A 27,833-nucleotide genomic window follows, 5' to 3' on the forward strand; every position below is an offset into this window, starting at 1 on the left:
GCCAGATTTTTACCTTGTGCTTCAGGACACCAACACAAATGCACAGTGGTGCCTGGAGAGAACTCCTCCTAACGCTGTTTCCTTGTAACTCCTGACTGTGCTGGTGCCTTCCCCTGGAATCAGCTGTTCGCAGTGCTCTGTGCTGCACACAAGGGTTAAACTGCATTTCTTGTGTACTCCTCTGGGATTACCCCACCTTCTCAGGTGCCCTTGGGTCAGAGGAAGTGGAACCAGTGCTGAGGACTATGCTCCATTGAGGTTGGAGGCATCAATGAGGTCAAGCTGACCTGCATTCCGTATCAGAATCACTCCTGTGGAGAAAAAAAGGACAGGTTATTGTCACAGGGACTCATTTCTGGGGGGAACAGAAGGCCCAGTGTATAGACATTGAAAGCAAGGACAGGTTACACAGGAAAATGAGGGAGATGCTGTTCAACAGTTCATGTGGCCAGAGCCTGATTAGTGTTCAAGCTTGCCAGCGCTGTGAAAGACAGCAAAAAGCACTTGTTAAAACATGCTAACAGCAAAAGGAGGTTCAGAAATAACAGCAGCCTGCACTTGATGAGGTCAGACACCTTACAAACAGAGACATGGACAAAGCAGAGAGGTTTAATGCCTTCTTCCCCTCTGTCATTAACATCAGATGGGCCCTGGGACCCCTGGAGCTGTCATTAGGGGCAGGATAAACTCCCAGCCAAAACTGAACGTGTTTGAGGCTTGCTGCTCTAGCTGGATGCACACAGATCTATGGGGCACGATGGGGTTCATCCCAGGGTGAAATGAAAATGCTGGGCCTGTCATCACAGGATCTCTCTCCATTATTTTTCAAGTCTTGGGAGCCTGGAGAGGTCCCTGCACACTGGAAGCTGGCCAAAGCCCTAGTTTTCAAGATGAGCAAGAAGGAAGACCCAGGTATTTACAGTCCTGTCAGTCTCACTCCAGTGCCTGGTGAAAGAGAGTTATTTTTCTGGGCATTATTGAAACTCACTTGAGAGACAACACAGTCGTTTGGCTTCCAGCAAGGAGCAGGTTTCTGGCTGAGAAAATTTCTCTGGCTAAATCTCTCATTCTTTTCAAGTTTCGGGACGGGGGGAGGGTGAGAGCTGCGTTTATTTATAGATGTGTGTGTGTTTGTGTTTCCAGTGCTCTCTGTCACGCTGCAGAGCTCGCTGCCCGTGTCCTGCAGAGGGAGGTGACCTGCTCCCACACGGTGGCACTGCTGGCCTGCCTGTGTCCCGCGCGTGTCCCCTGCCTGCCCAGAAGGGTCCTCTGAATGGCCCGGTGGACCCTGGCATCTCACAGAACCCCAGCATCGTGGCCCTGTGCAGCTGGCTGGCGAATCACAAAGCGATCTGTGTCACCTTCTGCTCCTCCTTGCAGCGTTTTGGGGAAGGGGAAAGGCTGGGTTACACCAGCACTGAGAACATGGTGTGGTGAGAGCAGTCCTGCTCATCCCTCGCTGGCTCGGGGCACTCATGGGGCCAAACCCCTCCTGTTGCTCCTGCTTTCCCTGCCTCAGCTCCCCCAGGCCCCTCTTGTTTCTCCTCACTGCTGCCATGCTGAGCCACTTTTCCAACATAAGCTCCATCAATGCCTTTTCCCTCAAAGCCTGCTCATCTCTCCCAGCACCCCATTAACTCCTCTGTAGCCCCACATTTCTCTTCCCAGAGAAAAGCAAGGCGCAATTCTTCCCAAGAATATTCCTGGGATTTACATTCTCTGAACCTCAGAGAAAGGAAGCACAATTCTTATCATTTGCTGTGCCTGTGTTTGTGCTAAAGTAGAATGCAATATGGAGATTGTTTACCCAGAGTGATGGGGTTTTGTTTCCTTGGCCTGTCAGGGCCAAGTGTGTGTGTTGGGGCTGTTGGGGGACAGTCACCAGATTCTGGGCAGTGTGTGCAGGGCTGAGTGCTTGACAGATCCAGTTTTAGATGTATAGAATAATATAGTATAATAAAGTAATTAATTAGTCTTCGATGTCCATGGAGTCAGATGCATCATTCTCTCCCCTTGCTGGGGTCATCACAGCATTGCAATACTCCTCCAAGCTCTTTTTTTCTCCTGTGCTTTCCTTTGTGCCCACATCCCTTTCCTCTTTGCCCAGTGCTGCCGTTGAGGCCTGGGCCAGAGCACAGACTGGAGGTGGGGTGGCCTTTCCTTTCCTGCAGTCAGGCTTTGGATTCTTTCATAAACAGCTCAGGCACCCAGGGCCGTGTCAGGTGCACGGTCTGGCTGTGTTTCTGGACAAACAGCTGTGGCTTGCAGGACCAGCATGGCTCTTTTGTGTCCACGCTGGACTCTCCTTGTGGCTAACACCTGCCAGGCTTGGGCTGAGCTGGATTTTGGCCTTTCCATGCCGTGAGGGCATCCATCGGTCTGACTGGCCCACGCAGCTGCTAAACTGGGTCCCGCCTGTGTTTTCCTCCGAGCGTGACTGTCTGTTTGTTAAATAATGTAGCAACATGAGGTTCCTTGAACTCAATTTATCTTCCTGGGTAGCCATGGGAACAGCCGGCGGGTGCTGAGCCGGGCTTGCCTCAGATCTGCTGCAAGGAAGGCTCTGGTGAGCCTGCCCGAGCCCTGCTCCCTCCATCTCCAGCTGATGCTGTCCTGCCTGGCAGCTTCACTCATTCACGCTTGTCTTCTTAGACTCTTCTTCAGCCAGCAGCATGGCTGTGGTCACCAATTGTTGTGATGTTGTGAGGGTCCCCAGGATGAGGCGAGAGATGAGAATTGACTCCAAGTTCTCAGAAGGCTGATATTATATTATATTATATTATATTATATTATATTATATTATATTATATTATATTATATTATATTATATTATATTATATTATATTATATTATATTATATTATATTATATTATATTATATTATATTATATTATATTATATTATATTATATTATATTATATTATATTATATTATATTATATTATATTATATTATATTATATTATATTATATTATATTATATTATCATACTATATTATATTTATATTATACTATATTATCATACTATATTATATTTATATTATACTATATTATATTATATTAAAATTATATACTAAAACTACAGAAAGAGAAAGTAGACATCAGAGGGCTCGACAAGAATGAACAATAAAAACTCGTGACAGACTCAGAGAGTCCGACACAGCTGGCTGTGATTGGCCATTAATTAAAAACAATTCACATGCTGGGTAAACAGTTCTCCAAATCACATTCCAGAGGAGCAAAACATGGAGAAGTTGAGGCTTCTCATCTTGCCAGGAGAAGAAATGCTGGGAAAGGGATTTTTCATAAAATATCACAGTGACACATGGCTGTACTTTAAACTTGGAAATGTCGAGGATGATGGTGAGTTTGAGGGAGATGAGGGTTTTGGGAGCAGCCAAATGTGACAAAGGGGAGGGGTTGTACCCAAAAGATGCTGCAACTCCCTGTGCTGCCTGCGGTATATGGTTCATGGGAAGAAAACGAGGGCAAGTGCAAGTAGTCCAATGTTGTTCCAACCTGAGGTGGTTTCCAGTGCAGAAACATCTTGAAACCTGATTTCCTCCTTCATACCTTAAAATGACTGGCTCCAAGGAGCTGAGGAGAGCCCACCCTTACAGTCACACATTCCCTGTCCCTTCTGAAGTGCCTTCTCTCACCCAGGCCGTGGGTGTGGAGAAGATGATGTGTGGGTGGCCAGCCCAGCATCCCTCCTTTGACTGAAACTCTTCATTTTACCTGGAAAGGCATGAGGCCATGTGACAGAAACCAGTGCTTAGGTGATATCACCAAACTGTGCTGTGTGCGTTTCCTGAGAGTGAGTTGAGCAACACAGTGCTGTGGACAGAGATCCCCCATCCTGCATGGTGAGGGTTGTGCCGCGTCATTTCCCCCTGGAAAGGGCTGCATTTATAACTTACCACAGAAAGGACTTTCTCTGTTGCTGTTGCAGGCAGAAAGGACATGTCTATACAGCTGTGGGGTTTTTTGCAGTCTGTAGGACCTGTGTCTGTGTCTAGCATTCCTGATCTCCTGCTTGGTTGAATCCTGTTTCATTTCCAGCTCATCTTTTGAGATTTCAGAGCTGTTTCTGTGACTTCTCTTGACTTTTTCAGATTGTGTTGTTTACTGTGTTTCCAGGTCAGTGCTGCAGGTGGGAACACTTGAGATTGAAGGTATGTCCCTTATCTCCCTCCATTCATGGTTTGAAAGCAGCATTTCTTACCTTCATTCATTGTTTGGTGTTTTGCTTCTGACATCTCTCCAGCCAGTCCTCAATACACAGGCCTACACCCCAATCATATTCAATTTTCAGTAGAGCTGTTGAGGAGATTGAATCTGTACCAGGATATTGCAATGAGCTGAAGTTTTACTTTAGCAGTGTTTGGGATGCTTGCACCAGTTTTTATCACCAGCTTTTATGGTTGCATGAAATACATTTTCTGAAGTACAAAATAGCCCATGATTTTGGGAGCATCCATGTTTCTGACCATTCTGGGAAGTTTTATCCCCAAAGCCAATCATGCTTTGAAGCATCTACCCTGGGTGGGTGAAAAGACAGACCTTTATTTTCTTCTCCAAAGCTGCTTCTAAAGCAGGAAATGTCCACACCTCCTTCAGACTTGATCTCAATGCTCTTCACGGCACATATGCGTAATCTTAGCTGCTGCTGCTCCTCCTCTTTGCATCTTTTTTTATTCCCTCCCGTTTAAGCAGCTCTGTGATCTGAACTTTATCCCTAACATACTCGACCTTATTTTTCAGCAGATTATTCACAGACATCCCCAGAGTTTTTCATGGCGTGTGTCAAGCCCTTGGGCTAAAACCTGTCTCCTGGTTTATTCCTGCCACCCAGGGAAAGGAGAACATGGCTGAGTGATTGTCATGGTTTAACCCCAGCTGGCAACTCAGCCCCACGCAGCCACTCACTCCCTCCCCACCGGTGGGATGGGGGAGAGAATTGGGAAAGTAAAAGTGAGAAAACCCGTGGGTTGAGATAAAGACAGTTTAATAACTAAAGCAAAAGTCGTGTATGCAAGCAAAGCAAAACAGGGAATTCATCCACTGCCTGCCATGGCAGGCAGGTGCTCCAGGAAGGCAGGGCTCCATCAATTACTTGGGAAGACAAACTCAGAATGTTCCCCTTCCTCCTTCTCCCCCAGCTTTGTGTGCTGAGGGTGATGCCATGAGGTCTGGGGTGTCCCTGGGGTCAGCTGGGATCAGCTGGTGAGGGTGAGGAGCAGGACAGGCCCTGGCTGTGTGCAACTCCTGCTCAGGGAGAGCTCAAACATCCCTGGGTTATCAGCACAAAACCACACCCAGCCCCACAGCACCTGCTGGGAAGGAAATTCAGTCTGCCCAGCCAAGCCCAGCATGGTGAAGTGCAGAAAACAGACACTCAGGAGTTAGTGAGAGGAATGGGCTGTGCTGAATGAGGAGGTGGTGAGCAAAGGGCAGCTTTGATGCAAGCATCCATCAGCAGAGAGCCGTGAGCCTACGGAAGCGTTCAGCAGCCTGTGAACAGCTAGCAGGCTTCATATTCTCACCTCTCTGTGTCTGACATCAGCAACAAGATAAAAATATATGCTCCTTACAGCAATACATGGGTCTTTTGGCATTTCTTGAGCTGATTTGTTTTCCCCAGTGTGAGGAAATAACACACAAAGTAGTTCTGTGATGGAACGTTTCCTAAATGGATGTAGCTTGGCAAGCTGCAGCTATTAATTTTCCTTGGATAAACTGGTATCAGAGTAGCTGGGTTTGAAACTTGGCACTTCTCTTCTGCATCTTTCAAAACTCTCTCGAGGATGCCTGTGCCAGGAGTTGCTGCCAGAGTAGTTGGGAGGATTAAGTTGTGTAGTGGAGATAAACACATATTGGAGGTGAGGAGGTCAGAAAGGCATCTTCAGAGATAAGGATGTTTGGTAAAGCCTTCTCCTCCCAGTGCCCACTGTGCCAGCACCATGCTGTGCCCCATGAAGCCCTGGGGCTGCAGCCAGCAGCCCTGGCAGGGCTTGGGGGGGACCCAGCTTGTCCTGCCCTTGGTCCCAGCATTGCATGGGGGTGTGCAGGAGCAGGCAGGGGTGCAAGGAGCCAGGGAAGAGCAGTGGTGTGTTTCTCCTAAGCTCACTGTGCTGAAGGCACTGTGGCTCTCTTCATCCCCTCACTGAGCTGGAGCTTTAGTCCTGCCTTTCCTGGGCAGCCTCCCTCTGCTTTGCAAAGATCTTCCATGGGAAAGGGCAGCTGCACTCAGGGACAGCTGAGGGAAACTTGTCTCCTCACACAGGACTGGCCTGTCTTTGCACTGTGTTTGGCACTGCTTATTCCCTTTTATTCCCCATGAGGATTTTACTCAGGGCTGAAGTTGGCTGGATCAGCATCTGCCTGTGACCTGTGAGGTACAAGAGTTTTCAGCTGCAGAATCCCAAGGCAGGAATCAGCCCCTTGGCACACTGATCACCCAGCACAGCAGGGAGATGGGGCTCCCTGAGCTTTGGGAAGGAGGCCATAACCCCCAGCAAGACCCTTGTTTGTGAGCAGGCCCTGGGGTGTCAGCTACAGGCACAGGTCTGCCCAGGCAGGTGGAAATTTATTGTGTGCTCCAGGATCCTGGCAGCTCCCTGGGCTGGGCTATGGGGACTTTGCTCTGGGAGCCCCTTCCAGGGGCTTTGCCTTCCAACGGCGGGGGGTCCTTCCCCTTGCTGAGGATATCCCTGGACCTGCTCTCCTTGCCTTGAAACAAGGAGCTAATTGTTTTTGTCCCTGATATCTCTCCCCTGCCACCTCCCCAGCAGCACAGAGGTGGAGTGAGCCTTGCCCCGGCCAGCAGCCAGGCCTGGGGTGAGACATCTTGCCAGTTCACCATCTGGAAACATTAAAATAAAGGGTGTTTGGGAAGGGCAGAAGGCTGAGGAGGAGGTGCTCAGTCGTGGGAGGATCAGAGGCTCCAGTGATCAGTGAGATGTGTGCCTGGCTTCTGTGGCAGTGGGGAAGAACCAGAGACAAAGAACAGTGCCCTCATTCCTGTAAAAGTGTGCTGGAATTGTTCAAAGGGCCATGTCAGCATTACAGTGGTGCATCCAGGGGTAGCTGAGGTCAGCCCTTAGCTCTGTAATTGCTTTTCTATGCCCTGAAAAATACTGAAGGCTGAAGTTGTGCCCACTGCCTCAAAAGGAAAGGGCTAGACATTTGAGTAATGAAAATGCATCTGTTGGAGAAATCTTAGGAGCACCTGCCAGGTAGAGCTGGTGCTGTGGGACTTTGCTCCAGTGACCTAAGAAACCTAGAGAGACAGTTTTTCTGGGAAAGCAAGTTCGAGGCAATCATGCTGCTTCTGACGTGAGTCTTGTTCTGCTCTCAGCCCTTTTTTGCAGGCTGGACATCCCAGAAATAGAGGGTGTTGTAAGTTCTGTGAAAAAAGACACCTGACCTGGGGAAAGATTAGCTTGCCAGTGAGGGAAAAACTTCATCCAAAGCACACCCTGATATCCTGAGTGGAGATAAAAGGCAGCCCCAAAGCTGACTGGTTTCTCTGCTTATGGGGAGATCTGTTCCTTCCAGACTCGTGGTGCTCAGCAGGGAACCTGGAGGGGCTCAGCTGTGCCCGGAGTCAGAGCATCTTCTAGGCATGAACCTTTGTTAGCAGCTGCCAAAATGTTGGTGCCCTCAGGCATGGAGGTGACAGGATGCAGGGACTGCTTGGGGTGACTCTCTAGCTCTCTTGCTAAGGGGGTTGCAGCTCTATTTGTCCATGTAAAGGTGTTTGGGATCCTCTGCTCTTCCTCTCTTCTGTCCAGCATGGTGCTGTGGAACCATCACAATTTATCTGCAATTCTCTAAACCAGTTCTCCAAAGCAGATTTTGGCAGATTTTGGAGATGTTTTTCCCAATACTTCTTTAAAATCTGTGGAAGATCTTATATTTTAGCACTATACAAGTATGCCTTGCTCACTGAATTGGTGTGGGCTCTACTGCAAAGCCTTTTTTTGCTGCTACAGATTGCATGTACATGAGGCTTGCTGAGATCTCTAACTGAAGCTCCTCCAGTAGAGATTAGACTCCAATTATTATGGAACAATCTGATTGTGATGTTAATGCAACGCCTGGAAGATCAAACATCCGTGTCCTCTCCATGGGTATCAGCTTTTCTGAGATAAACACCTTTTATAACCCTCCTGATAGATTTCTGAGCTGTTGTTCAAACAGGAAGGTGCTTTCTAGCAATCTCCAAAGGCCTCTGTCCCCTGCAGCGTCATGGAGTTCATTCTGCCCTCATATCTTTCCTTCAAGACCGAGAGATCCTTTAACATTCCTTTAAACAGGTCTCACCTGGGAGCCACAGCTGTGAGTTTGTGCACCAGTTTTTCCCCTGATAGGAGGTGTTTTCCAAAGAGGAGCTTGTTCCTCACCTCCAGTGCAGGGTCTCCCAGCAGGACCAGAAGAGCTGGGCACCAACAGCCCGTGCTGTGTGCCCTGACTCCAGGCAGGGCCATCCCCACGGCCCCAGGAGGGCAGGCAGGCTCTGGAGGTGAAATGTGAGTGCAATTCCAGCTGAGCACCACAGATACCAGAGGTGAACACATCAGCCTCTTTCCTGGGCTCAGGGGCATGGCTGGAGCAAGGACTGCCTCTCCCACTCCTGCCAGGGCACGACTTGAGCCCAGCCTGGCAGTCAGGATTTGGGGTGTCCAGAGCAGCCCCTTTTGGTTGTGTATCCTCTGCTGCTCCTGAAAAGGCTGCTGCAGAGCCACGGGCAATGTTCCACATCAGCCCTGGCTTGCTGAGGGGCCAGGAGGCCCTGACACGGCGTGGGAGGCAGCTGGGAGTGTGCTGTGGCTGGGGAGAGGGTGGAGGAATGTGCTGGTCCTTTCCAAGTGCCTCAGCCCATCAGGAACCTGGCCTGAACCTCCTTCCCCCTCCCTTCTCTCCCATCTGAGCAATTCCTGGGGGCTGTGGGCAGAGATGGGCCCTCCCAGCTCGTGGCCTGATATTCCCCAGAGAGCTTGCATGGATTCTTTGCTGCTGCTCCAGGTCAGCTGTGCCAGGCAGAGATGAGCAGCAGGTTGGGAATGCCAGAAGGAGCTCTGCTTGCCTGGAGGGCTCCAGGGAGGCAGGAGGTGTGTGATCCTGGTGGCTCTAGAGCAAACCTGTGCCCTATTTAACCTGGGCATCCCTGCCCAGTGCTCTGCATGAGAAGAGGCTCTGCTTGCCCCTGGGGCAGTGCTTGGTGGGCAAGGGCTGGATGCAGGGCCCTTGCAGATGGGCTGGGTTATTCCCTCTTTGGAAGAAGAAGCTGTGACTTTCTGCACATTTCTCATGACCAGCTGATGAGGTTGCAGTCCCTGATCCTGGGTTGGGGTGTACTGAGTGTTTACAGTGCCTCTATCACTTTTGAAGATAAGGGCACATTATTTTATTGCTCCTTCCATCGAGGCACCATCCAGAGGGGAAAGAGGGGAAGGACACATTTCCTTATGGCAGAGGATTAGTCACTGCAGCCTGGCCCTCCAGAGAGGGCTGCAGGGCTCCCCACTCCACCACACCAGCCTGTGAGATGGGGCTTGAGATGGAGAGAGCCCTTCCCCACCCAGCCCTCTGCCCAGCCCTGCTTCCCCATCTTGTCTTGAACTTGGCTGTGCTCCCCTGTGCTGTTCCTGCAGGAATCCTGGAGCACCCTCAGCTTTTGCCACTGAGCTGGTGAGGGGCAAGAGCCTTCAAGGGGCTGGCTCTGTGCTGGCTGGCTGGGCTCCATCCCTTCCCTCACACTGTCCATCAGCAGAGCTGCCCCTGGGGCAGTCTGGGCTCCTGTTCTCCCTGTCCCTAGGCTGGGCCACATCCAGGCTGCCCTCAAGAACCTGCTTTATCAATAATGAGAACATGGCTATTGCAGGATGCAGAGATAACCGTTGCCACCACAGCTGTGCACCCAGTGTCCTCCCCTCCCCTTCCCCATCCTCCTTCCCAAGTGGAAAATCTGTGTCACCCTGCCTTGCCCTGTAGCCAGGTTTCACGTCTTTGGGTTCATTCACATTGAAGGCCAGGAAAGCTGGAGGGGAAAAACATTCCTCTCTCTGAACCCACCCAGTGCTTAATGCAGGGGTTCCCCTGTGGCAGGGCTGGTGGCTGATCCCTGTTGCAGTGTGATGGTGTTTCTGTACCCCAGCTCTGGGCTCTGCCTGTGCCAGCTGCCTTTCTCCTTCTGGGGGAAGCTTCCCTTCTGCTCCTTGAATTAAAGCATTAATAAGCCCAGCACCAATCAAGCTCTGAGTGTTTCAAATGCCCCTTTGTTTAATTAGCACAGCCTCTGCCTGCAGACAGGGGTGGGAGGCGAGGGGCAAGGACCCAGTGCCCAGGAATTCCTCCTCTTTAAGGTGTGACGTTTTGTGCCAACTATTTTCTCTTCCACTCTCTCCACCAGCTGCCCAGAAAAAAACCATTTATGGCCAAAGGACCCTCAGAACTTGCAGCATCTCCTGGGGGGCTGCAGCAGCAGGTTAAACCTCTTGCACACCCCAGGGCACTCTTTTCCCCAGGGCAGGAATAAATAACTCAGCTGGTCCAGGGTTGATGCTGTGCTTTGTGCTTTGTCCCTTGGCCATGGGAATGGGGTCACTGGCCTTTGCCTGGAGATCCACCTTGGTCGCTTCAGTGAGTGTCACCCTGGGATGGGTCCCTGTGTAGCTCCTTGCCCTCTGAGGAGGGGAGAAAGCGTGACCCAACGTTATCAGGAGCGTGCTAACCCCACAGCAAACACGATTTCACTGGTGCAAGGGTGACGGTGGTGACGTTCGAGTGCAGAACATGGTCCCCTCCTTTCCATGGCCTAATCTAAATTGCTTTATGAGGGGCCAGCAGGTAGACCAAGGCCTGCTGCTCCCAGGGGTGGTCTCTGGGCGGCCCTGAGCTGTGGCACAGCAGGGCAGGGGTTCTCTCACCTGGGGCAGTGGTACAGCACATGGGTTCAAATGCTCTTGCTCCCTGGTGGGCTGTGGGGCTGGGCTGCCTGCACCTCCTGTCCTGCCATGGCCTGGCACGTGCCAGCACCCCCCAGTGCCACCAGCAGCCTGTGGGGATGTCCTGCTGCTGTTCCTGTGCAGGGCTGCAGCCACACAGCCTCTCCCTCCACACCATTGCCTCCTGCTTCCCACCCCTTGCAGCTTTCCAGTGTCTCACTGGTGGCATTTTTGTCCCCAAACAGACCCTTCAAGGACCTCAGGGCTCAGGACCTGCGTGTGAGGCCTCCCTGCAGCTGAGCTGGGCTGCTCAGACTCCACCACAGCCAGGAGCTGCCCCTGGTCCTTGGGACCATGTTTGCCCAGGGTGCCAGTGCTCACTGGGATGGGGATGTGGCAATGCCAGGGCTGCCCACCACCTGGGGACTGGGGTGTGCCACACACAGGGGCAATGAATCCCCCTGCGGGCACCCCAGTCTCATCACACCTGAAGCAAGAAGGGCTGGGGGAACACAGGGCAGGTGCTGCCTGCCATTATCCCACAGGGAGCTCTGCATGTCCCTGCTGGCACCCTGGCAGTAGCGGTGCATGGCAACGTCCCAGCGTGGTGCCCAGGGACAAACTGTGCCAGGGAGTGGCCCTCCTCCCCCTCAGCAGGGCTCCCACCTGCCGGGGCTCCCGGGTGACAAAGCCATCAGCCGTGGGCTGGGGGAGCCAGGCCAGGGCAAGGCCCAGGGGCACCTTTCACATCTCGGCCCCCTCCGCAACCCCGTGCCGGCCCCTCGGTGCCAGAGAAAGGTTCGGATACAGTGTGGCTAGAAAGACGTATTTATTGCGACATCGGTTTGCAACCAGCACTCACCCCCCACCCCCAGCAGCACCTCCAGACCCACGCACACGCCCTTGACCCTGCTGCGGTGCCTCCATGGCCAGCGGGCCGCTCCCTGCGGCCACAAGCCCACTCCCCTGTGCAGGCAGGTTCATTGGGGCTGCGGGCTGGGGTCCCGCGCGCGCCAGGAGCTGCAGCACGGGGTACAGAATAGGAGCCGGGTTCAGGGTCCTTCAGCAGTGTAAGCCACCAGCTGGGATCTCCGAGCAGTCACAAGGCTCTCAGAATGCCGGGGAGAGAGCGGGGCCAACCCCCCCAAGTACACGGCGATGCCCGTGCCCTCTGCTCTTACCCGGTCCCTCGGTGCCAGCCCGGACGCCCTGGGAGCCGGGAGAGGCGCCAGCCTGGTTCCCCCTGCAGCCACTACACGTATCCTGTCAGGTTGTAGGAATTGACTTCACTCTTGGTCTTGTGCACCTGGCTCACGGAGGGCTGGGGGCTCTTGCTCGCCAGCAGCTGGGGCTGGTAGGCGCTGGAGTAGGCGGTGGTGGTGTCCCGGGCAGGGCAGGAGGTGCAGAGGATGAAGCCGCCGACGAGGGAGAGGAGGGAGGAGATGATGCCGAGGTAAAGAGCCTCCCCGAGCTCGAACTTCATGCTGTCGGGGATGACGGGGTTGCGGAAATCCCGCAGCACCACGTGGATGTTCCACACCAGCGGGATGAAGCACAGCAGCCCCCCGAGGACGAAGACCGCGCCGCCCGCCACCGCCACGCGGTCCTTGCCCGGCGAGCCCTGGCTGAACACGGTGCACCTCATGCCGAACACGGAGAGCAGGCAGGCCAGCGAGGACACGGCGCAGGAGCTCACCATGAGCGCCTGGGCCGCCTGGATGTCGGCGGGCAGGTTGAGCAGGGAGCTGTAGATGTCGCACTGGGTGATGCCCGTGCTGTACGTGGCGCACTCCATCCACAGCCCCTTGGTGAAGCTGATGGCTGTCACGATGCTGGAGCCGATGTAGGAGCTGGTTTTCCAGCTGGGCAGCAGCGTGGCCGTCAGCGTGCCGATGTAGCCCAGGAAGGCCACGGTGTAGCCCAGCAGCTGGAGCCCCATGGACACCATGGTGGGGGCTGGCTGTCACCTCTGTCGCTAGCCGAGGCTCGCAGCTTGTCGCCCAGGTCCCTCCCGTGTGCTCACGTTCCCATGGCCCTGCGAGAGGCTCTGCTCGCAGCGCTGCAGCTCCACCCCGCTGCCGGGGGTGCCGGTTTTGTGCCGGGTGGGAGCCGCGGGGAGTTACCTGCGGGAGCGGAAAGCAATCCCTCCCGATTAACGATTGACCCGAGCCCGTGGAGGAGCGCCAGGCGCCCTTTCACCCCCGCTATCTCCCCAGGCAGGCTCCAGAGGCAGAGCAGCGCTGCCCAGGACGGACGCCAAAGCCCTCCCCTGCACTGACGCCGCGGGCAGCGATGGAGAGCCAGCTGCTGCCGGGGGGAAAGTGCCCACTGCCTTCCTCGAGGTCCCTTGTCTTCTGAGGAAGCCAAAAAGCTATGGCTGCCCCATCTTCTTTGGGACCTGCTGGAGGTGACTTCAGGTGGTGAAGCCAAAGCTCCCCCAGCTGAGGAAAGGGGATAGCACCTCGTCCCCGTCCGCATGGAGCTCACCCGAGGCATCTGCAGCCACCCAGGACCCACCCCGAGCTGCTGAGGCTCCTTTGGCACAAAGGGACATGGCCACCTGAGGTGGAACCATGGATATCAGCCTTTCTGCGCTGCTGGGGACAAGGATGGAGAGGGATGCATGTGACAGTGACACCTGCATCCCCAGGAGAGCCTGGAGGCCCACAGAGGGCACAATTACATCAGGGCTGGCATCTCCTTTGGGATGCTTTGTGGAAGCATGCCAGCCAAGCGGGGTGACCTGTCCTGTGGAGGGTGAGCAGTTCGGGGTGCAGCTCCTCTGGGATTTTGTGCCGGTGCCACCTCCCGCCCACAGCCCTGTACACAGGCCGGGGGAGGTTGGCAGACGTGGTGGAGAGGGTTGGTTTGTTTTCCCTCTGCTTTGTTTAAAAATTCCTCCTTCTGTGGTGCCTTGCGAAACCGGGCTGAGCCCGGCACGGCGGCCAGTGGCCTCCCTCCCGCTGGGAGTGCTCCTGGCTGAGCGTGCTGCCACCACCCGGGGCCTGCCCCTGCTCCTGTCCCCCCCACCGCCACCTCAAATGCTCGGCAGCAAAGTTTGCCAGCTTTCTGTCTGCTCTCCTGTGCTCTCACCAAGACCTCCCACACCTAGAAAAGAAAAACCTGGGTGCTCAGGGTGCTGGCAGAAGGCGAGGGAGGGGGCTCTGAGGTACTTACGGAGGTGGCTGGAGGTGGGACCCAGGGTGACTGCAGCCGGGAGTCTCCCAGGACTGGAGGCGGCTGCTCGGGGCAGGGTGAGCAGCCAGGGCCCCAGCCCAGGGGATCAGGGGCTGCAGTTGTTCAGCTACAGCTTTGCACAATCCACCTGCAAATCTCCTGGATCAGAGGCTTATTGCAGATCAGAATTAAACCCTTTGGGTGTCGGGAAGGATTGGGGAGCTGGGATGCCCAACGCTTTGCTGGTTGTCTATGAATTATTGGGGTAGGTTCACCTAATGGGTTCAGCTTTGAGGCTTGCTGTCATCCTTCTGGACAGCCTTAGTGGCTGGCAGGTGACTGTGCCATCATCCATGTGTCCACTCTGGGCTGTGCTGCCTGTTTTGGGGTTCGAGGGGCAGTGAAACACCAGCAGGTTGAGCTCCCCACTCCTCAGAGCCAGTCTGAACTTTTGGTTTACTCTTCCTGGCCCTGCTTGTCCTCCACGGGGTTTGTTGTTGTAAGACTACTGGCCCAAATGAGGAGCAAATGGGGAAGGTAATGAGAGCTGTGCTGGCCCCGTGCCCCCTCCTGCTCACCGGCTGCCACAGATGGACAGGGGCAGGCAGGGCCTCTGGTGACAAATTGTGCTCAGAGCTGAGCAGGGTCCGGCCAGCGTTTGGACAGCGGTGTTTGGATGCTGATAGCAGAGCTACAGCAGGGACCATTTGCTATTTTCTTTCCTTGTCCCAAACTGAAACTCTCCCAGGAGCTGCCAGTGGCACTTTTGAGTGGCCCTGCTGGGGCTAGGGGTTGCATCAGCCTTGCACCCTCACACTGAGGAGCTTTTCTGTCCCTCCTGCTGTGGTCCACATCTCAAAAACTCAAAGGAGAGGGCAAGGAACACTGGCAAGTGCTTGCTCTGCCGTCTGTGGAAATGGGATCTGGCAGCTCCCTGGAGTGGTGGGCCATGAGTGCCTGAGCAAGACCATTGCCCTGATAGTGCCTGGGGTCCATCCCTACCATGTGTCCCCCCTCCCTGTCTGCTCTTGAGCCTCTCTGGAGCCTTCAGCTGCCTCCTGGTTGCTCTGTGCTTGCCACCACTGTAGCCCATCAGTGTCCTCGTCATGCCCTTTGTGCTGTCCCCAACACAAGGCCACCACACTGTGCCCATGGCATGCCCAACACGCAGTCCCATCCCATGCCCACTGCACTGTCCCAGTCCCATACCCATCATGCTGCCCCACCATTTCCCATCCCTTTCCCATCTCCCCCGCCTCCCTTATGCAAATGGCTACAAGGAGCACTTAATCATCCTTGTTAATTGTCTCTACCCTCCCCTGTTCCCCCCCGGGGATTTTCTCACAAATGGTGTCCAAATTTTCCCTTTTGTGTTTTGCTTTTCCACCAGAGATTGCAGCCCCTCCGCCCCCAGCCTCCCCCCGGCCCTCTGTTTACACAACTGGGACAAATTTCACACCGCTGTCCCCACAGCCCCAGTCCCTCGCTCCCCTGCCCCAAAGAATTTGTGAGTCACGGCCGAGGCAGAGCTATAAATGTGTCCCCACCAAGGTCTGCAGTGTCACAAGGGACAGCATCTCCTGCCACCATGCAAGCTGCTGCCTGCTGCCTGACTGCCCACGGGCTCCGGGTGCCGGTGCCCAGTGCCTGCCCACCCCTAGGGCTGGAGCAAGGGGCAAGGTACAGGGGAATGGGGCTGGCAGGGGGGTGAGGAAGGTGGGATGGGGGTCCAGGTCTGGACTCAGCCTGGGTTTGGGTGACACTCTGAGCGGTGTGGGTGACAATGCTGGGGTTGTTGTGGCATGGGTGGCAGGCTGGGGACACCTCTGATGCCAGCGGCCATGGGTGGCACACAGGGTGCTGGGGACACTCTGTTTCCAGTGGCCATGGGTGGCACAGAGGTGCTGGGGACACTCTGATGTCAGTGGCCATGGGTGGCACAGAGGTGCTGGCACTCGGGCAGGGCTGGCTGGGCTGGCCAGGCTGTGGCGCTGAAGCTGCTCTCTCTGTCTCCCCCAGAGCCCTTCCTCTCTGGAGACCGTGGCTGCCCCGAGCCCAGGAGGGACCCGTGCCGCGGCCGGAGGAGATGGACACTGTGAGTTTGGCACTGTCCCCATGCCCGTGGGGTCCCTGCAGGCACTAAACCAGCCTCTCACCCCAGAGGCCGTCACTCTGTCCCTTTGTCCCAGGGCCGTGCCGTGCCCAGCTCCCCTGGAGCACCAGCCAGGCGGAGCCCCTGAGGGGACACGGCCACCGCAGCCCTGAGGGGGCCGCCTGTTCCCAGCCGGGCGGGCATTCCTCAGGGCGTTAGCGGCATGCCTGGGCACCCGCTCTGGAGCACGGGGCAGAGATTACACTGGCAAAAAGCCCGTCAGGAGGGTGTGGGGGTAGATGCCAGCTTCCCTGCGGCGCAGTGAGCGCCTCAGCTCGGGGGCAGGGGACGGGGGAGTCGCTGTGTGTGTGGCACCCCGGTGCGAGCCCGGGCAGCGGGAGCCCGGTACCACCCGGCTGTGTCTCCCCAGGCTCGGCCGGCGGAGGGGCACAGCGGTCCCAGCAAAGCGCTGGCGTTCTTCCAGCACCCGGTCAGGTACGTGCCCTGGCCCCGGGGCCGCGGGCGGGCGCGGGGGCGCGGCGGGCGGGGGCTCACCCCGGCTCTCCCCACACAGGCTCCTCTGGCCCAAGTCCAAGGCCTTTGACCACCTGTACAGCGTGGGGGAGAAGCTGCTGGAGAACTTCCCGGTGCAGGCCACCCTCTTCTTTTATGAGGACTCGGGCAGCGAGGAGGAGGAGGAGGAGGAGGAGGAAGAAGAAGAAGAGAGGGATGATGAAGAGGAGGAGGCGACAGGGGATGTGACCGCGGGACACCCGCAGGATGCTGGCAGCCCCGGCCTTAGCAGGCCGGCGTGAGGCAACCGGCAGGGGAAGGCAGACAGCGCTGCGTGCGGCACCGGGGCCAGACCCGCCCGGAGCCCCGGCCAACCCCCGGGGCCGCCCCCGGGCCGCGCCCGCGCTTCGCGGAACCACGGCGGGGCTCAGGACTACAGCTCCCAGCAGCCACCGCGGCACCGCCCGGCAGCCGCAGCCCGCTCTGATTGGCTGCCGATCCATCCCGAGCAGGGGGAGGAGCGCGTGGCCCCGCCCACCCCCCGCCTCGCATCCAGGAGGAAGGCGGCGCGCGCGGGCCGCGGAGGGATGCGATTGGCCGAGGGGCGGGAGGGGGCGTGTCGGGGGCGGGGCCTGCCCTCCCCTGCCCGTCGGCGGGAGGGAGCGGCTGCGGCGGGCGCGGGGCCGCCATGAGGTACCGGCGGGGCGCGGGGTGCGGCCGCGGGGCCGGGGGGAGGACAGCGCAGCCGTGGGACCGTGGCTGCGGGGCTGGAGCGGTGATGAAGGGGCTGGTCCCGCGGAGAGGGGATCCGGGAGCGCTGGGACTGGCGCGGCGTGTCCAGGCGCGCGGCGAACGGCAGAGCGGCGGAGACGAGGAGGACGTGTCGGTGGGGCGGAGGGTGGGGCTGGAAAGACCCCGCACAGCCGGGGAGGTGGGGCTGGGGGACCCCGCTGTGGGGTGACAGGGGACATGGGGGTCCCTGTTGTAGGGTGACAGGTGAGGAAAGAGACCCCGCTATGGGGTGGCAGGTGAACTAGGGGACCCCGCTATAGGGTGGCAGGTGAGGAAGGGGACCGCACTGTGGGGTGGCAGATGAGCTAGAGGACCCCGCTATTGGGGGGGGAGCAAGTGAGGAAGGGGATCCTGCTGTGGGGTGATGGGTGAGCTAGGGGACCCCGCTGTGGGGTGACAGGTAGGCAGGGGGGTTCTGCCATGGGGTGGCAGGTGAGCTGGGGGTCCCTGTTGTGGGGTGACAGGTGATCTGGGTGTCTCAGCTGTGGGGTGATACTTGGGCTTGAGGGCTCTGCCGTGGGGTGGCTCTGAAGGCTGAGGGGGGACTGGAAAGCCCCTGCACACCTGGGCTGGTGGGCTGGGGGTCCCAGCTGTAGGGTGACAGGTGAGCTGGGGGTCCCTGCTGCAGGGTGACAGATGGGCTGGGGGTCCCAGCCGTGGGGTGGCTCTGGGAGCAGAGCGCAGTGGGGATCATTGGGAGCTGAGTTTGGGCACAGAGGGGCCGGGCTGGCACTGCCAGGGCAGCGTGAACAGCAGCCAGGGAGCAGGCTGGGGTGTGACGGCTGTTTTGGGAGGGCGAGGCTTCCTGCCCTGTCAGGCGTAGCCGGCGTAGCCTCTTCTCCTCGCCGTGGATCTTGGCACGGAAAAGCCCCAATATTGCTGGCATCCAGCTGGCACCGCGGCTACGTGATGCTGGCACAGTCAGCACCCTCCCTGCGCGCCGTGGCGCGGCACTGGGGGCTTGGGGGGACTGGGCCACCCCCAGCCTGTCAAGGAGGTGCCACCTCCCATTGTGGACCCCCAGGTCCCCTCGGGGTCCGCGGGGAGCCGGCTCCAGGCGCGCTCCGTGTTCTCCCGGCACGATTTCCTCCTTTGGCAGCAGTGACGGGAGCGGGGGCGGAGATGGGGGGAGCCTGGGGGAGACACAAATGTGCGACTGCAGCATCCTCACTCCCATGGCTGCATCCCTCGCGCCTCCTCACGGTTGCCTTAGCAACCTCCTATCGATGGGGTATTTATAGAGGATGGGAAGCCGGAGGGGGGGCATCGGGAATGGGTGGGCGTCTGCTAGGTCAGCCTCCAGCTTCAGGCTTCTCTCGGCTTGCGTGGGGGCAGGAGGGATGCTGCTGCCCTTGGCGTCAGCGTGTGCGCTGCTCCAGCTTTTCCTGCTCGCTGGAGCCAGGGGAGGTGGCCAGGAATTTGCATGTGGAAATAAAAATAAGCGTCTGGGACGTCTGCCCTTCTCACCGGCATTGTTTGTGCTTGGAGCCTTGTGTGCAGCTCCCTGGTTGTGGCACTGGGTGCACTGACACAGATACGTGGAAGAAAGTAAAAGAGTGTAAATTAAATGAAACAGCATTAAATTTGTTGCCTGGTGTGTGACGTGAGAATATCCTTCTTTCTGTGTCTTTGTTCTCCTGTCCATCAGAGGGGGAGGATGCCTGTAACAAGGAGGGTTTGTGTGGAAACTGTGGCATGTGCTCTGTGCTATGCCTTCTTTTATCCTGGGGCTTTGGGTCTCTTTGTAAGAACTGATGACAGCAGAAGTGGGTCAGGTGGTCCCTGCCCAGAGCCTGTGGGGGAATTCATGGATCCAGAAGCCTCTCACATCCCCCAGAAGGGCTCAGAGAAGCAGGGTTGGGCTGTGGGGCACTGGAGGCAGCAGACCTCTCCCATGTACTTCTGGTGCTGCTTTCCCTCACTCCAGACTGAGGTTTGCAATCTGAGCTTCCCAAACTATTGGGAAGAAGCTGCTTTCTCTCTCTGGACACAGCTCCAGGCTTGCATGCCCTCCTGGCACTTTGAGGTGTAGGAGCCTTGGAAAGCACAGCAAACCTGATGCTGGCAGGGAGAGGTGCTGCATTTACTGGAAGGTGGCTGTTGTGAGTTGTGCTGGTGTGCAGCATCAGCCCTTCTGGGTGCCTGCCTTTCATGTGAAAGGAGAAGTGTGTTTCCAGCCCTGCTGACCCTGTGGGCAGCTCTGTGCTGTCCCTGACCCCAGCAGGGCAGATCCAAGTGCTTTTGGAATAACAGGATATCTGAAGTCCTGGGCCTGAGACCAGCACATAGTTTAGTTCCTGCTGTTTCTAACCATGGTTGCTCCTTCATCTGCAGTAAATCCCTGCAGGAGCTGGGCAGTCCTGTTCCCTCTGTCTCCTGACAGAGTTGTAGCTTTGCCACAGCGAGTGTCACACACAGCAATAGCCAGCCCAGGGCACTCTAATCCATGGGGCATTGAGCACAGGGAGAAGACAAAGCGTGGAAAACAAACAGATATCCTCTACAGGGCTTCGTTTGACTTCTGTGGGGTTTTGTTTAGTTCAGTTTTGCTTTTGAAGCACAAAAAGTGCTTGTCCAGCTGGAGAGCTGTTGTCCTGGGTGTGCAGGCAGCTCTGTCACTCTTGCTGCTGCCCTTAGCTTGGCCCAACAACCAGATTGTGGGTAGGAGTTGCAGAAGTGAGAACTGGCACGTCTGTGAAGTTGCTCTAAAATAAGATGATTGCTTCACCTGTATCCATCAATCTCTTGTGGAAGGGAAGAGCACCAGGCTGCTCCCAGCAGTCTCTGACATGCAGGTCATCTCATCTGCTGGTGAGAAATGGAGTCTTATCCTTCATCCAGTTTTTCCCTCCTACTTTGCTGGTCTGCAAGGGCCCTGCTTCTCTCTGGGAGCTGAGGGTGCCCTGAGCCCCTCCAGCCCCTCCAGGCAGGTGAGGAGCAGGGAGGCAGCTGGAATCCTTGGCTCTCTGCAGGGGCACTGCTGGGCTGGGATCTGTCATGGGTCCACTGCTCAGCACCATGCTTTCTGCATGAATCTGATCCTGGGTGATGGAAGCTTGGGCTTTGAAAATGGATTGGAAATTTAAGCTGTCAGTGACTCTCCTGTTTTCTTCCCTGCAGGTAGGCAGGAGCCCCCTTGGCCGAGTGAGGCAGCATGGCAAGTAAGTGCTCCCAGGCAAGGCGGAGAGGTGTCGGTGGTGCTGGAGAGAAGGGGGATGTTTGACAGCCACCTCTCAACAAAGGGGTGCCTGTGCATTTTGGGGGGTGTTATCCTCTCTGGGGAGCAGCTGCCATCAGCTGTTGGCCCTGGCTGAGGTGTGAGGTCCGGCCTGACTTGTGCTTCTCTCTCCCCTCTGCAAGGTGGGAGTCGAGAGGAGGTGCTGAAGGTCTGACCTCTCCGGGACTACCCGGAGCTGCAGCATTTGTGTCTCTGTGTGCTGCTTGCTGTGCAGGACGGGCCTCCCCAGGGCCCTCTGGGCTGCCTGTCTGCTCTGACATCTCTCATCAGCAGTGCTCCTCGTGCCCATGCCCACCCTGGGGGCCACACTGCCCTGTGTGCCCGGTGGCACCGGGGCTCTGTGTTCTGTGCAGGCAGCCGAGCTCAGCCCCACCCCGAGCTCGCTGTGCCACATCCAGAGCACTGCTGGGCCAGCACTAAAGATGGGCTGAGCCTGGCAAGGCTGCAGAGAGGTGTGTGGCCTGTCCAGAGCTGGGCTCAAGCCTCCCTCTGGCTCTCCTGGGCAGCCTGCACGAAGGCTGCGTGCCCTGGTGTGATGGGAGCATAAGGAGGACGGCAGTAGTGAAGGGGAGATGGAGAGATCTGTCTGGGATCTCAGGACTTGCTTGGAGTGCCACCAGAGCCAGCTGTGAAGGTGGAGGCAGTAGCCACGCTGGGGAGGAGGAGGAGGACCTCAGGGATGACAGGTATGCCTTCTTTCATTATCTCTGCTGTGCTGGTGCGGGAGGGAGCAGAGATCTTCAGGCAGTGTTTTTAAAAGGCTGCTTTAATCTTCAGTTAATGAGGAGGGTGCCCAGCTGGGTCCCTGCCTTCCTCCACTGCTGCCTTTTCTCCTTCCCAGAGCTCAGGTGCTGGCTCACCAGCATGTCCTGGTGGTGGAAGGTGTTCCCTGTGGTGGCAGTGTCCCCTTCATGGTGACCCTTATGTTCAGGGGGGGATGTGGTGATGGGCAGGTTCTCCACCACATGGTCCCTGCCATCCCTGGCTGTCCCTCTGCAGGCACAGCCACAGCCCTTCCCCAGAGAAGCAGCCCCCCAAGCAGGGCAGCTGAGACATGGGGTGGTGTCCACCAGGGGCCAGCAGCACCTCAGCAAAGCCAGCAGGGCTGAGGTGAACCCAGCCTTTGCTCCTGCTTCCCCTGCCTAAAAGCTCTGATCTTTCCTGAGCACCGGTTCTCCAGCTGGTGTGGGGAGGCTTGGAGAGGCACAGGGGATCAGCACTGGGGCTGCTGGGCATTGGCAGGTCCCCTCAGCCCCCTGGTTTGGGGACAGGACCTGCCTGGCTGTCTGCTCTTCATGTCACCTGGGGATCCAGTAGAGATGAGAGGCTCATTTCCTGAGGGCCACTGGTTTTCCTGCTCTGGTCCTGAGCCACTTTGCACTTTCAAGGGGAAGGAGCAGTGCCTCAGTTTCTGCTCTCCTGCCATTTCTGTGTCCCTGAGAGAAATTGCATGTGGGGAAAAACACACACCTCTGTCACAGCATGCTTGCAGTTGGGAAAGTGCTTTTGATACCTGCCTGCCTGTGTGTCTGTTTTTATTTCCTACCTTAGTGGCCAGCTCAGCATGGCAAAGCAGGGAAGGGGTCCAGTGACTGCTTTCTGCAGGGATGGAAAACCCTGACTGTGAGATCTGCAGCCAAGCCTGTTGCTCTAAGATGTGCTGAGGAAGTTGAAATCCAAGTCTCAGGCTCAAGTGCCAAGGAGGGGAGAGTTTATACCACGACCTGATCAAGGTGGGAGGCAAAGGAGGTGAGGCCAGACTTCTCCAGCAAAGTACAGGACATTTGCAGAGTGAATGTTGTCTTTGTAAAATTTCATCTCCTTCTGGAAAGGCTCAAGACAAGGTCAGCCTGCCAGCCTGTTCCCTCTCCAGCCAGCATAGCCCTCCTCAACTGTGAAAGCCAAGGCAAGCTGATCCCTGCCCTTCTGCAAGATGCCTTCTGTGCCTCTTGAAAATGCTTTTTCGGTTGTCCTTGTAAAAAAAAAAAATGGTTTGCATAATAAAGTCGATTCTGAGGGAAGATCTGTGACTCACATCATTCATGCTGCTCTTCATTCACACCTCAGTGGTTCAGCCCTCTGCAAACTCTCACAGAAGCAAGGCATTAATAAATCACGAGGGGAAAATGCACCTACACAGCACAAAAGCAGCTCAGTGCCTCCAAGCCCAGGCTGGTGGAGCACAGTAGTAGTTGTTTCTTACACCATGATCTTGTCCCTGTTGATATTTCCAAACACTCTCACAAATACCTTGCTGTATTGTTTCAGCAGCAGCATATATGGAAGGTAAAGCAGAAGGAAACTTGCCTTTCTTCCTGGCAAAAGGCTCCTAAGGAAAGAAGTTGGTGGCTTTTCACTGACAGTTTTGCTTGTGGAGCCAGTATTTTGTTAGCACCAAGCTGGTCAGATGGGAGATTGTGTCCCCCTGCCTCCTCTGCTACTCCTGCTGCTGTGTGAATGGGTTCACCTTGTTGATCCAGTGGAAAACTGAGCCTGAGGGTGAAGGAGGTAAATAGGTTCCTGTGGATCACCCAGCTGAACTGATTCACGTTCCCAAGGGAAGCAGCAGGATTTTGTGGCTTGGTAGGAAGAGCTGGAAGCAGCCTAGAGCTGAGTGTGTTGACCTGCATTATGGAAACACTCATGCATGAAATGTGTGTTTGGATCCTGGAAGGATCATGTTCTGTGTGAAGTTTCTGCTCTCTGAGCAAACAGCTTCTTTGCCTCCTGTGCTGCTGCAGGTCCTGGCAGGTGCTGGCCTCCTGCACCCCCTGGAGGTGTCCCTCCTTCAGGATATGGGGAGAGGCTTTGGTGTCCCTCTTGCAGGCAGGAAGGTGCTGTTCCTGCTCCTGACTTCAGGACTGCATGCACTGTGGGAAGACTTGAGTCTCCCAGGTTTTGGGAGCAGAGGAAAGTTTGTGAGGCCTCTGCATCAAAACACAGTGGGGATGAGAATGTGCTGCTGTGTGAGGAGAGGTTGCTCAGGCCCCTAACTCATACCCCCTGTGCTGTCCCTGTGTTTTGGGGATGTTTGCCCTTGTTCTCCTGGGCCTGGGAGAAGACAGTGGTTTCTCTGGGGCCTGGACAGAGTCCTTGATGCCACCTGAGCTTGCATGACCCTGAGCAGCTGGCAGCAGGGACACCAGCTCCCAGCAGGCTGTCGTGTTGAACTGTGGGCTCTGAGTCCCTCTCAGTGCTGGCCCCGTGTCCTGGCACAGCTCTGTGTCCCAGCCCTGTGGGGTCTTGCTCTCCTGGTGGGATCTCCCTTGCCCTGCAGCAAAGGGGCAGAAAGATGAAATCCATCAGGGACAGAAGGTTGGAAACAAATACTTTTGGAACCTTTTGTCTCTTCCTCAGTTGCCCTGTGTGGCTGCAGCTGCTGCTTCTGGTGTCTCTAGCACCTCAGGCCTGACAGGAGGGCTCCTGGTGCAGACCCCAAGAGTCCTGTGCCCCTTTGGCTGTCCTACCTGCTGTCCTACCTGATTGTAGCCCTGGGTTTTTGGTGTTGGGGATGCGTGTGGTGTCTGGAAGCTTGGCTGGGCAGAGGCCAGCTATGGGGTAGGGGTATCTGTCCCTGCTCAGAATGTGTCTGCCTTGTGTGTTGCAGTGTTCTTGGGGGCCAGGAATGCCCACTCGCTCCTGAAACGCTTTCCCAGAGCCAATGGCTTCCTGGAGGAGATCCGGCAGGGCACCATCGAGCGGGAGTGCATCGAGGAGGTCTGCAGCTATGAGGAGGTCAAGGAGGTGTTTGAGAACAAGGAGAAGACGGTGCGTGTGTCCTGCATGTGTGTCCCAGGGCATGTGCGAGGGCTCACACTCAGCAGGCTGGAGACAGAGGGAGAGCACAAGGGGAACACCCTCTCCTGTTCCTTTTGTCCTCTCCTGGCTGCAGGCAGCACGTTGTGGCCTGACTTCCCAGCATGGCTTTCCCTTCCCAGGCATTGCTTTTGCCAGGACTCCCTGCCCACAGCTGCAGGTTGAGCTGGTGCTCCCATGGCACGTGTGGCAAATCTGTGCTATTGTCCATGATGCTCTAGGCTGGGCTTGGTGTAGAATAAATTTTTCCCTGCTTGCTGTGGGATATTGAGGGATGTTCCCAGGACCTTCTGTGTTGGTCCCACAGCATCTCAGGTTGAAAGGCTGGGGGACATCCAAAACACTGGTCCTTTTGTGGGCATGGGGAGGGCAGTGGTTATTGCTGGTGGTGGCTGGGGTCCTTCTCCCACCTGCAGCACGTGATGGTTGTTTGATGGTTGTTTGATGGTTGTTTGATGGTTGTTTCTCTGTTCCCGTCACAGATGGAGTTCTGGAAGGGCTACACCAGCTCTGTGTACTCTGTCAAGGACCCCGGGCACAGCACGGAGCGCTCTGACGCTATGTACGTGGTGGTGCCCCTCTTGGGAGTGGCTCTCCTCATAGTCATCGCCCTCTTCATCATCTGGAGGTGCCAGCTGCAGAAGGCCACCCGGCACCGCCCCTCCTACGCCCAGAACCGTTACCTGGCCAGCCGGACGGGCCGCAGCCTGCCCAGGGTCATGGTGTACCGGGAGCGCTCGCAGAGCCAGGGCGAGACCCAGTACCAGCGGGAAGCCAGCAGCCGCGGGGCCGGGGATGCCCGGGCCGGGGGCACCCCGCAGGCAGACGGCACCCTGTGCCCGCCCGAGCATTCCGTGTCCGTCCTCTCCAGACTGTCCAGCGCCACACCCCCGCCTTCCTACGAGGAGGTGACGGGCCACCCGGAGAGCAGCAGCAGCGGCGAGGAGACCAGCGTCTCCTACAATGAGCCTCCGCCCAAGTACGAGGAGATCGTGGCCACGGCCCCCGCCGCGGGCAAATAGCGGGTGTGCCTCCCTGCTGCCTCTTCACACTGTCACACTCACCCAGCCACCCTCCCTTCGCCGTGCCTGGGACCCCCTTCAGGTGTTCGTCAGGCCCCCATCTCACCTGTACAACCTGGTGCCATCACACAATAGCCTTACCCTCCTAACCAAAAATGGCTGTCCCCAGGTGGGGTGAGGCAGGGCTGGCTGTGGGATGGCTCTGGAGCCATCTCCTGCCCCCTCACTCCCCACTCACGTAAGTGCTGTACCAGCCAGAGCACAGCAGCAGCTTGTTCCTGGCTCAATGTGGGGGTCTCCCCATGGTGCATTTGATTTCCTCACTTCCCCCTCAAACAGACATAACATTTCCCATGATTAGAGCAGCCTTGCTGGCTCCCTGGGCTGCTGCTCAGCCTCACCCCGTGTTTTGGGCCCTGTTCTACTGCTCAGGGCTCTGATTAGGTGATGGAGATGCAGGATTGGTGTGGCAAATTTTTGTCCATCCCTGCAGTTGGTGGGGCCAGCTCTGTGGGGAGATGGTGATTCCCCCGTGTGGATTTATTGCCGAGTGGGAGTGGGGAGCCCGGGCCACACTGTGGTGCCTGTAGGGATATTTGCTGTGTGGAGATCAGGGAGGAGCAGCTAGAAGGTGCTCTCTGATCTCCTAGATCTCTTTGGAAAGGGAAAAAGGGCTCGTGGTGGTCTTGTACTTGAGGTGAGCGACTTTGGAGTAGCAGGGCCTTTTCCTGATGCTCTCTGCTCCCCCTCTGTGGGTGTTGAGCAGCTGGAGGTGTGGCTGCTGCAGAGCTGGCCAAGGGGGTCCTCTCTGGCCCGAGCCAACTGTGGTCTCACGGCTTTAAGTGATGGGGATTCAGCTCTCTCCTGGCGCGTGGCCTATCTGGTGTCTGCCCCAGAGGTGAGAGCCTGCAGACAGGCCAAACCTCCCCTCTCCCTACCCCAAACCTCTCTGCCCTGCCTGGCCCCTCTCTTTGGGGCTCTTTGTCCTCCAGAGCAGGTACAGTGGAATGAGGGACCCCACTCTCCTCCTGACCTCTCGGGTGGGCTGAGTGTCCAGGGCTGTGGCCTGGAAGTCCTGCTGACAGGGGAGGGAGCCACAAGACCATGCCTTGACAGTCAGGAGCAGGGCCAAGCCCTGCTCGGGTGGTTGTGTTGCCAGGGCAGGGCAGAGCAGGGTACTTTGCTGTGGGATCAGTGTCCCATTTCCCTGGGCAGCTGCCTGTAGGGTCCAGGCAACGGGGGGGTCCTTCCCCAGTCACGTCTGATGGATTAATCCAAGGGTTGTGCTCCAACCCCGCAGAAGCAGCCCAGAAGCTCCCAGCACTGCCACCACCCGCTGTTCACCCAGCAGCAGCCTCTCCACCAGCACCAAAAGGCTATTGTCCATCCATCAGTGGCCTGCATCCCGCCCAGCCCCAGCGATGCCCTCCAGCTGGTGCCCTCAGCCCAGAGCTGGGGCTTGCCCAGCCTGGCTGCTCCTGGGGCAGGACATGCTGGCACCTCGTCTGTCCCCTCCCCAGCCTTAGCAGGGTGGGGTTATGGGGAGAGCTGACAGCTCAGGGCCAGAGCTAGAGAACACCAGAGGGAGACACAAGGGTGCTCTGCATCCTCTGTCTTTGATGCTCGGTCATTATCCCTGCAGTTTGTATTCTGTAAAACTTGGTATATTTCTGTGCAAAAAAAAAAAAAGGTATTTATTAAAAAACCCTCACTGTCTGAGTGGCACAGGGTGGCTTTTTCCCATAAAGGGTGTTGTGGGGGACAGTGACACCAATAACCCCTGCCACAGCTGCTGCATGGTCCCCAGTGAGGACGGGAGTGTCCAGGAGTGAACCCCACACATCCAGCTGGAGCCCTGAACATCACCTGGCCGTGTGGTGCACCTTCTGAGAAGCCTTAAGGGTGTCCTGCGAGCCCCGAGCTGCCGGCAGGAGAGATGCAGAAAGGTTTTCTGAGGGTCTTTGAGGGGATTGAGGTGCGCAGGTTGTCCTGCCGTCCTCTGTGCGCTCCTAAACCCCTTAGATAATCCCCTTTAAATAGCAAGACTAGGGCAGCGGGGGATTTATTTTAAGTCCTTTCAAACCCAGATTTTACGGTCAGGTCTTGGACCCTGTGTCCATTCAGAAGTGTTTAAAAGTGCCGTTAATCCCGAAGGGATCATTTATCGCTGCGGAGGGCAGAGATTAGCTCCGGCACAGGGCGGCCCGGGGCTCTGCTGGGCCGGGGCCTGCGGG

General features: G+C 56.7%; 2 protein-coding genes across 4 annotated transcripts; one reads left to right on the forward strand and one right to left on the reverse strand.

Annotated features, from left to right (window-relative positions):
- Positions 1 to 12,201: 12,201 nt before the first annotated feature.
- Positions 12,202 to 12,897, reverse strand: CLDN2 (claudin 2). The gene has a single exon (XM_030967436.1). It carries the CDS (start codon positions 12,895 to 12,897, stop codon positions 12,202 to 12,204), a length of 696 nt encoding a protein of 231 aa, XP_030823296.1.
- Positions 12,898 to 17,357: 4,460 nt separating this feature from the next.
- PRRG3 (proline rich and Gla domain 3) lies at positions 17,358 to 27,324 on the forward strand. Of its 3 annotated transcripts, XR_004061449.1 has the most exons (5): positions 17,358 to 17,424; positions 20,644 to 20,684; positions 20,884 to 21,447; positions 22,313 to 22,494; positions 22,594 to 22,779. XR_004061449.1 is itself a non-coding variant. In XM_030967435.1 (4 exons), the coding sequence occupies exons 2-4, from the start codon at positions 20,678 to 20,680 to the stop codon at positions 25,597 to 25,599; spliced, it is 708 nt and encodes a 235-aa protein (XP_030823295.1). In that variant the 5' UTR covers positions 17,366 to 17,424; positions 20,644 to 20,677; the 3' UTR covers positions 25,600 to 27,324. The 3 variants fall into 3 exon arrangements, 1 of the variants encoding a protein (XP_030823295.1); XR_004061448.1 differs by having other exon boundaries at positions 22,313 to 22,782; XM_030967435.1 differs by lacking the exons at positions 20,884 to 21,447; positions 22,313 to 22,494; positions 22,594 to 22,779 and adding exons at positions 24,369 to 24,529; positions 25,060 to 27,324 and having other exon boundaries at positions 17,366 to 17,424.
- The last annotated feature ends 509 nt before the right edge of the window (positions 27,325 to 27,833 follow it).

This window comes from Camarhynchus parvulus, chromosome 4A, assembly GCF_901933205.1.
Source record: "Camarhynchus parvulus chromosome 4A, STF_HiC, whole genome shotgun sequence".
NCBI lineage: Eukaryota > Metazoa > Chordata > Aves > Passeriformes > Thraupidae > Camarhynchus > Camarhynchus parvulus.

Bases quoted from the DNA above. Each gene is read 5' to 3' on its own strand.
- PRRG3 (XM_030967435.1), top strand. The intron at 24,530-25,059 runs GTGCGTGTGTCC...TTCCCGTCACAG, and splicing joins TTGAGAACAAGGAGAAGACG to ATGGAGTTCTGGAAGGGCTA.
- CLDN2 (XM_030967436.1), bottom strand. From the start codon at position 12,897: ATGGTGTCCATGGGGCTCCAGCTGCTGGGCTACACCGTGGCCTTCCTG.